Source organism: Neodiprion virginianus, chromosome 6, assembly GCF_021901495.1.
Source record: "Neodiprion virginianus isolate iyNeoVirg1 chromosome 6, iyNeoVirg1.1, whole genome shotgun sequence".
In the NCBI taxonomy this organism is placed as follows: Eukaryota; Metazoa; Arthropoda; class Insecta; order Hymenoptera; family Diprionidae; genus Neodiprion; species Neodiprion virginianus.
Genome location: NC_060882.1, coordinates 21856012 through 21869998, shown reverse-complemented (window position 1 = coordinate 21869998; position 13987 = coordinate 21856012). Strand labels below are relative to the sequence as shown.

At 38.7% G+C, this 13987-nt stretch overlaps 4 protein-coding genes and 1 long non-coding RNA gene across 9 annotated transcripts in view; 4 read left to right on the top strand and 1 right to left on the bottom strand.

The window, feature by feature from the left end:
• LOC124306718 (lachesin-like) overlaps positions 1–940 on the top strand; it is a 57605-nt gene extending 56665 nt beyond the window's left edge. For all 5 annotated transcript variants that reach the window (XM_046767656.1, XM_046767657.1, XM_046767655.1 and 2 more), the window contains one exon: positions 469–940. In XM_046767656.1, coding sequence (XP_046623612.1) covers positions 469–875 — 407 coding nt within the window. In that variant the 3' untranslated portion in view covers positions 876–940. The remainder of the gene's footprint in view (positions 1–468) is intronic.
• Positions 941–955: 15 nt separating this feature from the next.
• LOC124306716 (uncharacterized) lies at positions 956–2771 on the top strand. The gene is made up of 2 exons (XR_006908664.1): positions 956–1440; positions 2122–2771. It is a non-coding gene; the product is annotated as an uncharacterized LOC124306716 (long non-coding RNA).
• A 670-nt stretch (positions 2772–3441) lies between these two features.
• On the top strand, positions 3442–5338 carry LOC124308098 (leucine-rich repeat transmembrane neuronal protein 3-like). Its single transcript, XM_046770453.1, has 3 exons — positions 3442–3756; positions 4157–4513; positions 4613–5338. The coding sequence occupies exons 1-3, from the start codon at positions 3536–3538 to the stop codon at positions 5031–5033; spliced, it is 999 nt and encodes a 332-aa protein (XP_046626409.1). The 5' UTR covers positions 3442–3535; the 3' UTR covers positions 5034–5338.
• Positions 5339–6717: 1379 nt separating this feature from the next.
• On the bottom strand, positions 6718–10274 carry LOC124308097 (F-box/LRR-repeat protein 7-like). Its single transcript, XM_046770452.1, has 2 exons — positions 9871–10274; positions 6718–9398 (listed from the first exon to the last, which is right to left on the bottom strand). Exon 2 carries the CDS (start codon positions 9383–9385, stop codon positions 8081–8083), a length of 1305 nt encoding a protein of 434 aa, XP_046626408.1. The 5' UTR covers positions 9386–9398; positions 9871–10274; the 3' UTR covers positions 6718–8080.
• A 228-nt stretch (positions 10275–10502) lies between these two features.
• On the top strand, positions 10503–13797 carry LOC124308096 (pre-mRNA-splicing factor Slu7). The gene is made up of 6 exons (XM_046770450.1): positions 10503–11151; positions 11376–11607; positions 11703–11974; positions 12079–12402; positions 12523–12820; positions 12978–13797. Exons 2-6 carry the CDS (start codon positions 11380–11382, stop codon positions 13620–13622), a joined length of 1767 nt encoding a protein of 588 aa, XP_046626406.1. The 5' UTR covers positions 10503–11151; positions 11376–11379; the 3' UTR covers positions 13623–13797.
• Positions 13798–13987: the final 190 nt, after the last annotated feature.

The window sequence follows — 13987 nt, the reverse complement described above, 5'->3', positions numbered from 1 at the left end:
CCATAGAAAATTCTCGGAAAGTTCATCACAGTCGGTTAGGTTCGTCGGAAACTGAAATTTCAACGTACTGTACAAGTACAGTTTTTCTATGTTATAGTACTTTCACCCCCGGAGATTATCTAGATATATTTGTTTTCGGTATGAGTTTTTTCTCCACTTATTTGACCACACTCGATTCGTAAAACAAGAAGCACATGCAGACGATCAGATCAGAGATGTCTTTTCCGTAAATTTATTCATTGCGGAGTGTTTCCTCGCGATAAGAATTATACACGACGATACAGAAAATAGTCTGCGTGACTTCGGGAGTAACAGTAAATATCCGTTTGTTCTTTGGGGATGAAAGCGTTGTCACACGGATTGTAACGAAAAACTCGGAATTTCTACTACGAACCAGGATAAAATCGAAATTTCAATATCCACGCAAAGTTGTAGTTTCAGTTTCCCAGTAACCATAAACCCTTTCAGAGCTGCACATTGTGACGAAGACGACGCTCCCGTCGGTCCGGGATTCCGAGCCGAGTAACAAGTCCCGAAAAAAATCGCCAACGTTGAAATTGAACAAGAAGATACGACCCAGATTGTCGGCCGAAGCTGGTGTCGAGGACCTAGACGAGTCATCGATGGACTTCGGAAAAGGTGGAGAAACGCATCCGACGGTTATTTCCTCCAAGTCTGGCCGCGGCGACGATGCTCGAGGGGTCCCAAGGCCCCCGATTGGTCCCCCTCAGGCCCCAGCACCTGCGCCTGCGCACTCGCCGCCGACGGAGGTGGCGCTGTTTAACGAGGGTTCTGCGACGCGACGCAACTGTCGGGTCGAAGCCCTGACGATGACGGTAATCGCCGTCGCGCTGATACCCCGCCTAATTTACTAGATGCAAGGGGGGGATCTATACCCCCGTCGAATTATTGCTCGCGTGTAGGATCGTGAAATTCAGCGAATTACATCAACTTGAACACTGTATAATTGCCGAACCTTGGATATACTGTACAAAGTTTGTTCGATCCAGCGACTATTCAATATCGGGGTTCCTGGCAGCCTGTATTATAGCAGAACATCAGAAATTTCTCATTTTAATGAACAATATGCTCAACGGCGGGAACTTTGCCTATTTTAAAAAACTGAGTTTACGTTCTACGTCAAAGTCATGATCGCGTAACAAGCTAATGTCAAATCATTCTCAGAAAAAAATTCCATCACGATAACGGAGCATTTTAACATGGAAATATATCCTGCTAGTGATAGAGATTAATATTTGTTCCGGATATAATTTTGAATGTGTAAAGAACACTCTATCTTGTTGTTCAAAATTCATATCGTGTCGTGAACTCAGTTTTTGCGCAGAAGCATTTTTCGACCCGAAAGCTGTGTGGAGCCTCTTCAGCTTTCCTGTGCAGAAATAGGATTCACACACGCATACACATAGCGGATAAATGAACGTAAGTATCGAAGAAAAAAAATCTATCTTACATGCTGCGTTATTCGAATGACAATAATATGTAGTTAATATTATTCGTATGCTTTCACCTAAAGTATTCGAATCTGACGTAGAGTTTCATATTTCACCTGAAGTAAATGTTCCATTTTATGGGATCTTAATCTAATTAAATGAACAATAATTATAATTATGATCATAATGAAAGAACCATCTGAATGAATATAGCACATATATATCTGTATCATATAATAATATAATATAGTATAGTATATTAAATCTTATGTACAAATTTCAAAGAGTGATATAGTCGGTGCCGTTGAAACGACGAGGAAGCATCAAAATTTTGATTCTCTATAACCAATACCAAGGAATTAATATTTTTTATTCATCGTTGTGTGATACATAATCACCTGCAGCGAAGTAAATTCAGATGTATAGACGTTTCGTTGTACGGGCAGCGATATTAGAGACGATTTGTAAAGTTATCCGTACGATTATAAATGCCAAGTTTAAATTTAGCCTGCTCTCCCGCCGATGAATCAATTTCAGGGTTTATGATTTTTCGATATTGTTTTATGTTGCGCGTAATTCGTACATTCCATAAAATTCCAGTACGAGTAGCAAAAATACATTTTTGATTAAATTTTACGAAACCGATTTCATTGAAACGGTTTTCTTACAGCTTAGGCGTTATTGCTAAAATACAATACACAACTCAATGTTTAAATCAAGAAATGAATGATGTCGGACCGGTTCAACACTTTTAACCAGTCGAATTGTTGCATTTTGTTGAGACAATCCGCGGCTTGGATGAGATCTGCTGATCAGGCACGTTGAAATATTTCACTTAGTGTCCGGGGATCCATGATTAAATTTGAATTAGTAGTTTAATAATTATCGGTAAAATTGACGGTAATTTTATAATGGGAAATCTGAAAATAAGGAAACAAAATTTAATTAGCTTGTGAACAAATTGTTGTATAGACTGAATATTATACATATATTTCTATGATATATATTATTGTAAAATATAATGCGCATATATACACAACTATGAATCACATAATGCCAATGCTGTTACGTAAACGGCCAGCAAATGATTAAATCTTTATTGAATATTGTTGTCCGAATAATAATAATAATAATAATAATAGAGAGAACTGAAATTTCACAAAGATTTCGACGCCTGAAATTAATTGCTACTCAAGACTCTGGGTTGTAAATTTAAAAATGAATTATTGAGTAAACCAGCAGAATCAGAATGCCCTGTCCTCTTATATCATAATCTAGTATAATGTAAAAACATGTGACAATAAAACATTTCTTACTGTACGTCGTTTGCACGATATATAGTCGTAATATAAATTCGCCGTATACTCCCAGAAATACAATGCATTCGTAAAATGATACCGAATCCATGCGAAAAGTTGAGTTCAAAAATCCGAATCGACAATGGTTTATTTGCGGAATACCTACGCATCTGCAGCATAAACGTCAAACAAACCCCAATGTCTTACAAGCGATTTAACGTTTAATGTGGCAAACATAAAAAATACAAAGAAGTAAATTTTCTTAAAGCTCAAGGGGAATGTTAATGTCTCCATAAATTGAATCCCTGTTACATCGCGATCATAAGGAAAATGATAATGTCGCATCAAGAACTCGTATCTCTTTTCAAGGAAAAAAAAACTCCGGTGCAATCTACGCAGCTTAGTCGAAGGAAAACAATAAAATTTCGTTTGAATCAAAACCGCGTCGGTAATTATACGCGAATTTCGTCATGGTCGTATAACGAGGATCTTGAAATGTCGGAAACAGACTTCCGCAACGCTGCAACTTGTCAATTACGTAAAACTTATTTTGATCCTCCATTAGCAATATGGTCGGTGCTGATTACGACGGAAAGAAGCATTCCGGCGTTTGGCCGTTATCGACATCAGCAGGAAACGACCCACTTGCTGGTCTTTGCGGTCTTCGAGCTTCTACGAATCCGGAGTCGAAATACCCGGTTCAGTACGGGACCGAGTCCCATTGTAACAGTATCTATCTACTCCCTGGATTTAGTGCATAGTGACAAGACTGTTGATCATTTGGCAATGATGTCACGATTCTGCGCTACTTTCTTGGCAATCGTAGCCTTCGCGTGCTACGTCGAACTCGTTTCCGGTGAAAAATGGGCGAAATACTGGATCGATAAAAACAAAGCATATCCATATTTCGGGAGCTATGGTGTTTCAAAATTTTCGTACCTCGATAAAGCACCTTCTAAATTGCGTTCAATCACGTATTACAAGTGTAACTTACCGAATATCGAAGGGTGAGTACATCGAGTACATCATACGCACACACACACAATATTGACTGATTTAATTCCAACTCCCCGGAGTCACGTTTCATCGAGTCAATCAAACAGAACCGCGAAGAATCGCTGACTCACGCTTATTAATAATATATGTTTGATTGATGAAAACTATTGGGAAAAATTAAGTATCAGAGGTAATCGGTACATATTCAGAGGTGATGGAAATTTGTAAAATCAGGACATCAGGCATGAAATGAATTCTCGTTTGTAAGATCCGGAAAAATATATACAATTACGAAAACAAGAGCTTTTAGATTGTACAAGATTTTTTTACCAAGGCTAATAACAGCTTGACTATGACTGATTCAAACTTTTCCATACTGTGACAGTAAATTGGAATTATCGCTATTTGCAGAAACGTCTTTTATCGCTTCCGAAATACTTTGGAAAATTTGGACATTCACGAGTCAAATGTCGAGACTATAAGTTCAGACGCATTTTACCAGCTGATACACTTGAGGAATTTGACTCTCTGGGGAAACAAATTGCAGAGGGTTTTCCAAGCTTGGTTTGAGGATCTGCATGAATTGAGAACATTGGATCTATCCTTCAATCAAATTTCTTTGATCGACGAAGAAGCTTTCACGAAAATGCCCAAATTAGAAAATCTCTATATTGAGCATAATCTATTGGTTGTCTTGAATCCGGCCGTATTTACGTACTTGGGAAATCTAAAGACAATACGGCTCGGAAGAAATCCGTGGGACTGGTGGTGAGATTAAACATTCTACCTTGAAATCTCAATTTTGGAAATGTATAGGCTCACGCATTTGGCGCAAATATTTGATATGTTCTCGTTTTTCGTTTCAAGGTTCCGCACGCTAATCATGCGGCAGCTGGACGACCAGCGTGTCTCCTATTCAAACGACTGGGAAGATTTTAAATGGATAAGCCACGTTATCTGGAGTTGTATAGAAAAAGATCAAGCGAAAAATGACGACGATACGATACTCGATTGCGCATCAGCTTATCTGCTTTCAGAAACGTCAAATATTTCTAACACCGATCAAAAATACTGCAGCCAAGAAGCGAGAAATCTTTACAACTGCGAAAAAAATCACGACGAAAAGAGAAACGTGTCGATGACGCCAAAAGTTGTAGTGCGAAAAGTTTTCCAAGCATTTATTGGCGCGGTTAACAAAATGCTGTATCCAGACGCAGAGTTAACTTATCGTGAAGGTATAGCAGCTCCAGAAACTAGGAGGGAGGAAATTGCAATCTTCGGAGATTGACTACACGCAGTAACTGGTTTGCCCTCTTTGGTATGATAATATGCTAGGAATTTCGTATACGTGGCTCACAAAGTTCCAAAATCATAAAGTAATTACAAATGCGAATTACCTATACTTGTTTTATTCATTATGATTGTTTTTCTTTTGTCGGAAGGTTCTGCAGTCGATGATTTTAACATAAACTTCCATTTTATAATCGCATAACAAGTTTTTGTGTATCTACTCGCAGTGTCTTTTTTTTTTATTAATAAACATTTCCCACTTTAAATACAAATAAATTTCTAGCTTCAGTTTTAATGCATAAATTCATCGTACTTTTTTCACAGCGGTGCACCGGTATGAAAAATAAATAAGATCCGATATTTATTCCAGCTATCACTTTGATTTGGTTCTGAAATAGTACCTACGAAGGGAGACGTACAAATGTACAAATTGCGTTGTTCTTTGTTAATTGAACAGTGTTGTGTACTTGATACATAAATGTCAGACTGGGGGCTACCAATGGTCCACCGATTTATAGCCGGAAACAGATTGGAATCGTTTCCACAGGAGAAGGATGTGGGCGTCGGGGACTTCCGAGTGTCTAATCGTGATTCAGTGCCTATGTTTGATTCGAATTGACAAAACCGCTTTCTTTTAAAGCAAAGGCTTTTCATTCCCTCCCATCTCTACTGTTAATTTTAGCAATCATCGCTTAAATGGGGTAATTTTTCCGACTCGAAACAGTGAATTCCATGTCACATGCCGTTTCAATTAAGCTCTGAATGATACCGTGCATCGTCAATTTTTGAACCATGAAAATAGCTCCAGTTCACTTCGTTTGCTGATCTTTCACACTTCACGTTCGCTGAGTTTCCGATTGCTGGTCTGAAAATTATTGCGAAGATGTCGTGCGCTGACTGTAATAAAAAATCAGGTACAATAGTGCCATGCGTATTGCGTTGAGTATTTTATCGCTCTATTTCCGCTCATAATCAACCTGATGAAGTTTGAACGACTAGGCCGTTGTTATCTCCACCATAGATTTTACAAACATGGAGTGAATATGCTGACGTTTTCCTTCAATCCAATCCAGGTCCCAGTTTATACTCTCTCTAATCTCCATGTATGTAAGCTCTGTGATCTTTACAGGTTCTATCTTGGAACAAGTCTAAAGTTTATACTCTGTTAAAATCCCTAGTCAGGTCGGCATTGTTTTAAATATTGATTTTAAGCTCGTACATTAGCTTGCGGTCAGTACGATGGTGTGACGATACGAATGATGGATGGGAGAAGGATTCGACTCGCGGATGTCTCTTTTTCCGACACCGTCGACACGTTGAAGCGCAGAATTTTCACGACATTGCAAAGTTCTTGCAGAAATTTGGGGTTCGAAAGGGGCGAGGCGTGGCCGCCTGAAAGACAGAAGCTATGGGCGTACGGATGTTATTTGGAGAACGGCCGTACACTTTCGGATTATCACCTAAATTCCGGAGATAGAATTCATCTGACGTTGCGTATCGACGAATAACTGTTCGCAGATATGATGTACAAAGCAAAGATTCATAATCCGGCAGATCGAAAACATTAAAAATTGGAACGTTGCAAATTTTGGCAAACGTTATATTTGTTTTTACTGCTATTTTCTACGGAAGAGATTCGTTGACGGGTAATCAAAAATTAGCGCGTAATAATTAGAAAACAATTTATGTAATGGATGTTTTATTTTTTATATCTAATATTTTCGTATTTTTTTGTTTTTACATCATTATATATTGCGAGAAATAAATTAAAAATATAACAAGACATGAAGTCATTATCATCATGCTATATTCATTTCGATATTCGTTACTTCTTTAATTTATTACGTTAAATACTATAGATTATAAATATAAAACTTTTGACACGTGTTAAAAAGAAATATATATATATATATATATATATATATTTATATATATTTATTTATATATCGCCTACCCATAACCCTCGATTTTGCAATGGAGCTTCTATTTTTCCCTCGCAAAATATATTCGAACAGGGAAAAAGTAACACCTCCATCATTTTAATAAACATGCAAGAATGTGTTAGTTGGGATGAGATAAAAGGACTTTGAACATCAACGAACACGGTAGGGAAAAAAAAGATCCCGCTGCTATAACGCGATAATCTGTTTTATGCATTTTGTATAGAAAACGCATAGGTATAAAATTTCATTATCTATTTTCAGATATACCCTCTATCCCTATCTATTTCGTCACACTCATCATTATACATTGAGTGTTTCAAAAAAACCGACTATTTTTTTTTTCGAAGAACATTGAAAAATCTTCCGAGTGTCCCTCAAAAATGACCTCAGTAAAATATGAGCTCTTAATATTGATATTTAGAGGTGGCGATTCTCAATTTTCTATTTCCCATTTAAATAATATGGGAAAAAATTTTTTAAAAATTTAGAATTTTATTGCTCATCATTATGCTCATTGATCATGCTGATCAAATAATTTGAAAATTTTGTTAAATATTGTCGTTTTAATACATTCTTATGGATCAAATTTCTTTAGGGTCATGTACGCTTCCAACTCACTAATCATAAATTTTATACAGTCTATTGTAATGTTAATGTAGCGTATACATTCGTGTAAGTAAAAATATTTACACAAAAATAAGAAACTGTCAACTTTGAGCACTGGTTTATCAAGTTTCATAGTGCACTGTGTCTTATTTTCAGGTAAATACGGTATACGTTGAATAAGGCGAATATACGTTTTTTGTTTACCAAATATTAGTCTATAAAATTTTACACATATATATATTTATGTCTTCTCTTTTCATCTGATGCTGCAATTGTACATGGACGTTTAATTCTCAATACTAATCTTTACACGATCATCATGCAATTTAATATTTTCATATGGCAACACTAAGTGGCACTGGACGGATTAAAATCATCCCAAAAATTGGGACTGCTCCATTCCGTGGAATGTGGCAGTTGAAGAGAACAAAAAAAAATGTACTTATATGTAAAATTGACACTGGATCGAGTGATGACACGCAAATGATGCTAAAGATCAACTCGAAAAGCCAGGGTTGGTGTGCTCAATGACACAGCGTCGACAATAGCGTTTAACAGCACGATATCCAAGACAAGTGACTTTTGGACAATCTCCAATATTCAATTGCCGCAAGCCACGGACATAATAGGCAAGAGCTTCAAGGCCATCATCAGTTATGCGTTCACAGCCCCGTAAAGAAAGCTTTTTCAAGTTTGGACAACCTGTTGATAGAGCCTCCAGGGTTGCATCACCAATGTCACACTTCCCGAGGTCAAAGGCACGCATGCGAGGGCAGCCCTTGGCCAATGCGAGGACAGCAGTATCGCTGAGTGCTTCGCATCCTCTGGCATTTAGGTATCTCAACTTGTAGCAATGTCGTGCGACAACTAGGATTCCAGCATCCGAAACACGATCACATTTGCCAACGGAAAGGTACCTCAAAGACGGACCCAAACGCGCAGCTAATTCTCGCACACCAAAATCTGTTACTCTTCCACAATCTGATACGGAAAGTTGACGCAAAGTTCCGCAGTATGAAGTCACAGCAACAAGGCTGGCATCGGTTATTCGTGCACAACGTCGTAAATAAAGACAAGAGAGATGAGGCATGCGAGAAAGGGTGAGAGCAAGACCAGCATCGTCCACGCCGTGGCAATCGCTCATATCCAACGATTGGAGCTGCAGAGCACTGCGGTGAGTATAGGCTCTTGTGACAAAGGCACATCCGGTTAAGTCTAGCTCTCTTAAATGCATACAATTGTCCAGTATTGCTGCAACAATGTCATCATTAACATGTCTCAGGTGACGCAAGGCCAGAGTCGTCAGTCTTGGCAAAGGAAGAGCGGCTAGGACTCCAGGATGTCCGCTGGCTCCGTTCAGGATGAGACGATGGATTCTGGAATGGTGGCCATGATATGCTATTGCATTCATCGCTGTAGTCACGCACTGCGTATGGTCCATCTCTATGTCGTGCCATAGGGAGGGATGCCATGCAACTTCTCGCAGTCGATGGCATGTTTGAGCTACTGTACATCGTTCCTTGGTTGTAAGCCAGTCGAAAATCTTCAATAACAATTCTTCGTCCAATTGGCAGAGAGTCTTTTGCTGTTGATGCTGGTGTTGATGTTTGATGGGAGCTGTGACGTTTGAAGTAGATGACGATGACCTGCAAGCACTATTGTCCAAGGTGTGGTAGCCCAAGTCACTCGTGTCTGGGCTTGGCCTGTACAGTGGCAACTTCTGCACCAGATATCCAACTCCACGATCGGAACCATTCTGTTCGCCAAAATTTGAGAGGAGTAGGGGGCACGATCCATCCATTCCATTCTCCACCCTGAAATCAGTAGCACCCATGTGAAAGAAACAACAGAACTTGGTTTGGCTTATGAGGGTGAAGTGGTACATATGGTATTCATAGTGTAGATTGATGAAACAGAAATAATGATAGTTTTTAAGGTATTTCATACGATCTTTGTAGTACGGTAAGACAAGTGGCTCTCACTTACAAAATTGTCAATTTTCCCAAGTAATGCTTATTTGATCGGTAATGTTTATCATATTGTGACGATTTGGCCGTCCTTTGCTTTCATAACATGACTGGTAACGATTGTGACTCTAACATTAGCTTTGGAGTGTGGAGAAGCACACGCATTTTTCAAGTACTTCTTTAATAACGTTTCAAGGAATTTTAGTAATTCAGTACCTTCAAGAACGGTTAAACAGCGCTGACAGGTGGTTTACCATTCGGGATTTAATCCTAAGCGGAAGTTAGTTAATGATAAGTTTACAGCATGGTCAATAATTACCTCGTTTACGATAAAGTAACAATATCGAGTAGTGGGATCTTCACGAGCAGGGAAAGGCGGCGGAGGATAACAACGAATATTGTCGACCAGCTACACGGCCCTCCATTTTACGTTCCAATTCATAGTACACGGTTCAACTACACGGATCCTTTTCCGCGGTGATCCTTTGTCCTTCCTTTCACTTTGGTGCGGTTGGCCATCCACCGTACTTTTAACGTCTAATTGAAAGTACGTGTGAATAGCACTGAAGAGTATAAGCGGGCAGAAGTAATTGTCTTGAATCGTGACGACCGCCTGTCGGAAAATTAATCGTTGACCAAACGGTTTACTGTAGAAACTGGAACCTGGAAGGTGAAAATTACAAGTGGTTGACCGCCTGCGGCGTTGGCCATTTTTAAATGCAGCGTTTTAAGGTACGCTTTCACGAAAGCTGCATTCGACATTGCTGAATTGATCGAACAGTAACGTTTGTAAGATTTTCCCCTCTACGCGAAATTAATTTCGGAATGTACCGACGTTTTTTTTCCTGTAGAAGTGAAAGAAAATCAGAAAAGAAATACTCTATTATTGACAAATTGCGTAACGTCACCTATGACGTCACAGCTATGTCCAATACATTTTCACGGATACTCACTCGCTGTCGCGGCGTCGCGCTGCTTGCAGCCTGTGAAAATCCAGCCATAGCTCGAGTTAGACGGAGACGTACAGTCGGTTAGTTCTGGACATGTCGGAGGTGAAGTGGCGTCTCTTTCTACTGGCTACTGTGCATGCGTGGGATAGTCTAAGCAAAAATATTCTGTTACGATTCAGCAAAGGGAAAAGCGTGCGAAAAAGACACTAACCTTTGGGATACAAGCTTTTTGAAGGACTGTACCGGTGCAGAAGAAACAGCAGTTCACCTTCAAGGCATCTTTCTCCCTCCGGAAAACCAAGCGTATACATAACCATACAAGTGATTGTTCCAGTATTATTATATTTCAGTGAGAAAGAACTTCGGTTCAGTTACTTGACGTTTTGACGTGTTCTAAATCATTTATCGAACACTTGGCGATTGATATTACGTTATTAACGCGTGTGAAGTGACAAACTTACCTGCGAGGAGCCCTCAAAAGTGAACTAAATTTTCTACTTACGTTAATATGCTTACAATTGATTGAGATTGAGTTTGTATCTTGTAACCTGAAAATCTAAGAGATGTAAATATTGCTTTTCTACGTATTTACTACCCACAAAATCGGATATTGCTGCATGGTGAAACTCTGGGCCGGACACTGCGCAAAGGTAATGCATTATTTACTCATACGGTTATCTGTTTCTTTGCGGTGGAACACGATCAAAAATTTGTAAAACTGCCAGTGAGCTACATCAGTGCGCTTTTCACCCATTTGTTACAAAAATAACGTTTGAAAAAAGTTTTGTAACAAGCACTGTAAATTAACAAGTTGACATGTAAGTGCTGTTCAATTACATTGGTGACAAACGAATTATGTATATAGTTTTTTCAGCAAAATGACAACTCCATCGGCCAACGTTCCTGTATCTGTGATACTTAAAAATAAAAGCGAGTTTGAGGATGAGCCGAGAAAAAAGAGCAGGGAAGATTGGCGCAAAGCAAAAGAGCTAGAGGAGGCTCGGAAAGCAGGTACTGCGCCTGCAGCTGTTGACGAGGAAGGGAAAGATATAAATCCACACATTCCTCAATACATCAGCGCTACACCTTGGTATTTTGGTGCAGAGGTATTTTTTGTTGTCAATTTTTTTCCTCAGATAAACCAACCATCGCCATAATCCTTGATAAAAACGAAATAATCTATCCAATGTCACGTTAACAGGGCCCAACACTCAAACATCAAAGACCTCAACCTGAGAAACAAAGACAGTTCAGCCACTTGGATGAATGGTACAAACGTGGTGTAGATACAAGCAAAGTAGCAGTAAAGTATAGAAAAGGAGCTTGCGAAAATTGCGGAGCTGTTACGCATAAGAAAAAAGATTGCATGGAAAGGCCTCGAAAAATTGGGGCTAAATTTACTAATGCTAATATTGCGCCAGATGAATTTGTCCAACCTGATTTATCTGTCGATTACGATGGTAAAAGAGATAGGTGAGAGTGATGAAAAGAGAAGTAATAATTGTCCATTACATTTACAAATAAGCTTTTTTTTATCACAAATGTAACCCGTTTTGTTTTTTTAATTATCAAATTAGATGGGCAGGCTATGACCCAGCGGAACACAGAGCTATTGTTGAAGAATATCAAAAAATAGAAGATGCCAAGAGACAAATGCGTGCTGATAAATTAAATGCAGAAGAAAACGACGAGCAAGATTCGGACAAAGATGAAGACAAATACGTAGACGAGGTGGACATGCCTGGTACAAAAGTTGACTCAAAGCAAAGAATTACTGTACGAAACTTGAGGATTAGAGAAGATACTGCTAAGTACTTGCGAAATTTGGATCCAAATTCAGCATATTATGATCCCAAGACGAGGTCTATGAGGGACAATCCTTACGCAGGGACGGATCAAGAGTGAGTTCTTTACCTAATGTAATTTTTCCTCATCCATTGATTTATTTAAAGTATTTTTCATCCATTGTACGTTCTGCGACAATACAAGATTTTATAAATCTTCTGTTCCTTTTTCTGCAGGGTTGCTTACCGAGGGGAAAATTTTGCACGTTTCTCTGGTGACACTCAGCAACATGCTGTTGCACAGCTGTTTGCATGGGATGCTCATGAACGCGGTGTTGATGTTCATCTTTTGGCCGAACCCACTAAGCTTGAATTACTCAAACAGGAATACGATAAAAAACGGGACGAACTTAAAGACGAGGCACGTGGTGGTGTGATTAAGAGATACGGAGGTGCGGAACATCTTCAGGCACCACCTGCCGCTTTGCTACTTGCTCAGACTGAAGACTATGTCGAATACTCGAGATATGGAAAGGTAATGAATTGAGTTTTACAACATGGCCATATCTGTTCAGTGCTGACAATTATTGTCGATAGTGCATTCGACTCATAGAAGTATTTAATATTCCAATCATTGATGTTTCTCCAGAGTTTGATCGACTTGACAATTTTTAAAAAAAATTTATCAACAGGTGATTAAAGGTCAAGAAAAGCAAGTGATACGTTCAAAATATGAAGAAGATGTTTTTCCAAACAATCACACATCGGTTTGGGGTTCCTACTGGGAAGGGGGCCATTGGGGATATAGGTGCTGTCATTCATTTGTTAAGAATTCCTATTGCACTGGTGATGCTGGAAAACAAGTCACAGATGTACCAACCCCGGGGCCTACCTTAATAGATGAACAGAACCAAAAAGTAAGAGAGACTGACATATTAGAGACCAAAGAGGAACAGATGGTAGTTGCACGAAATGCTGAACAAAACAGCGATTCCTCAGTCAATGACAAGGACTCAAGTGATTCTTCAAATGAGGAAGAGAATTGGAAATCAAAAACAGAACGTAAATCAAAATCCAAAAAGAAGAGTAAGAAACGAAAGCAAAAGGAAAAACGAAGGAATAAAAAGGCAAATAAAGATGAGGATAAATTGAAAGAAGCTTTAAGAAAAGAAGTTGAAAATCAAAAGGAAGCAGACAGACTGCTAAAAATGGATGAACGAAAACGGCCTTATAACAGCATGTTCGAAGTTAAAGAACCAACTGCAGAAGAAATTGAAGCTTTCCAGATGAAACGAAAACGTGACGAAGATCCTATGGCACATTTTCTGAATAAATAATCTTAATTTTTGATCCAGACAAATCGAATTCAATCTGAAAATTTTATTTGTCGATTAATGATCAGAAACTTCAAAATCTGTACAAAGAACCTCCGTTATTAATGTAAATCGTTTGTTTACCGAAACTTATCCCGTTGTTGTATTTATTAAAAAATAATATCTATTGACAATGTAACTTTGGCTGCAAATATTTAGTTCCGGATAATTTCTGCAAACCAGTGCTCCGTTTAGTTTTGGCAAGTCATCTTAAACTCTAAAGAAAGGTATTAAGAACCTTTTTTTTCGGTTTGTATAGTTGACTTGATTGGCAATATTGTGCTTCACAAGGATAACTCTACAATTCAAAAATCTAGTTTAATTTCACT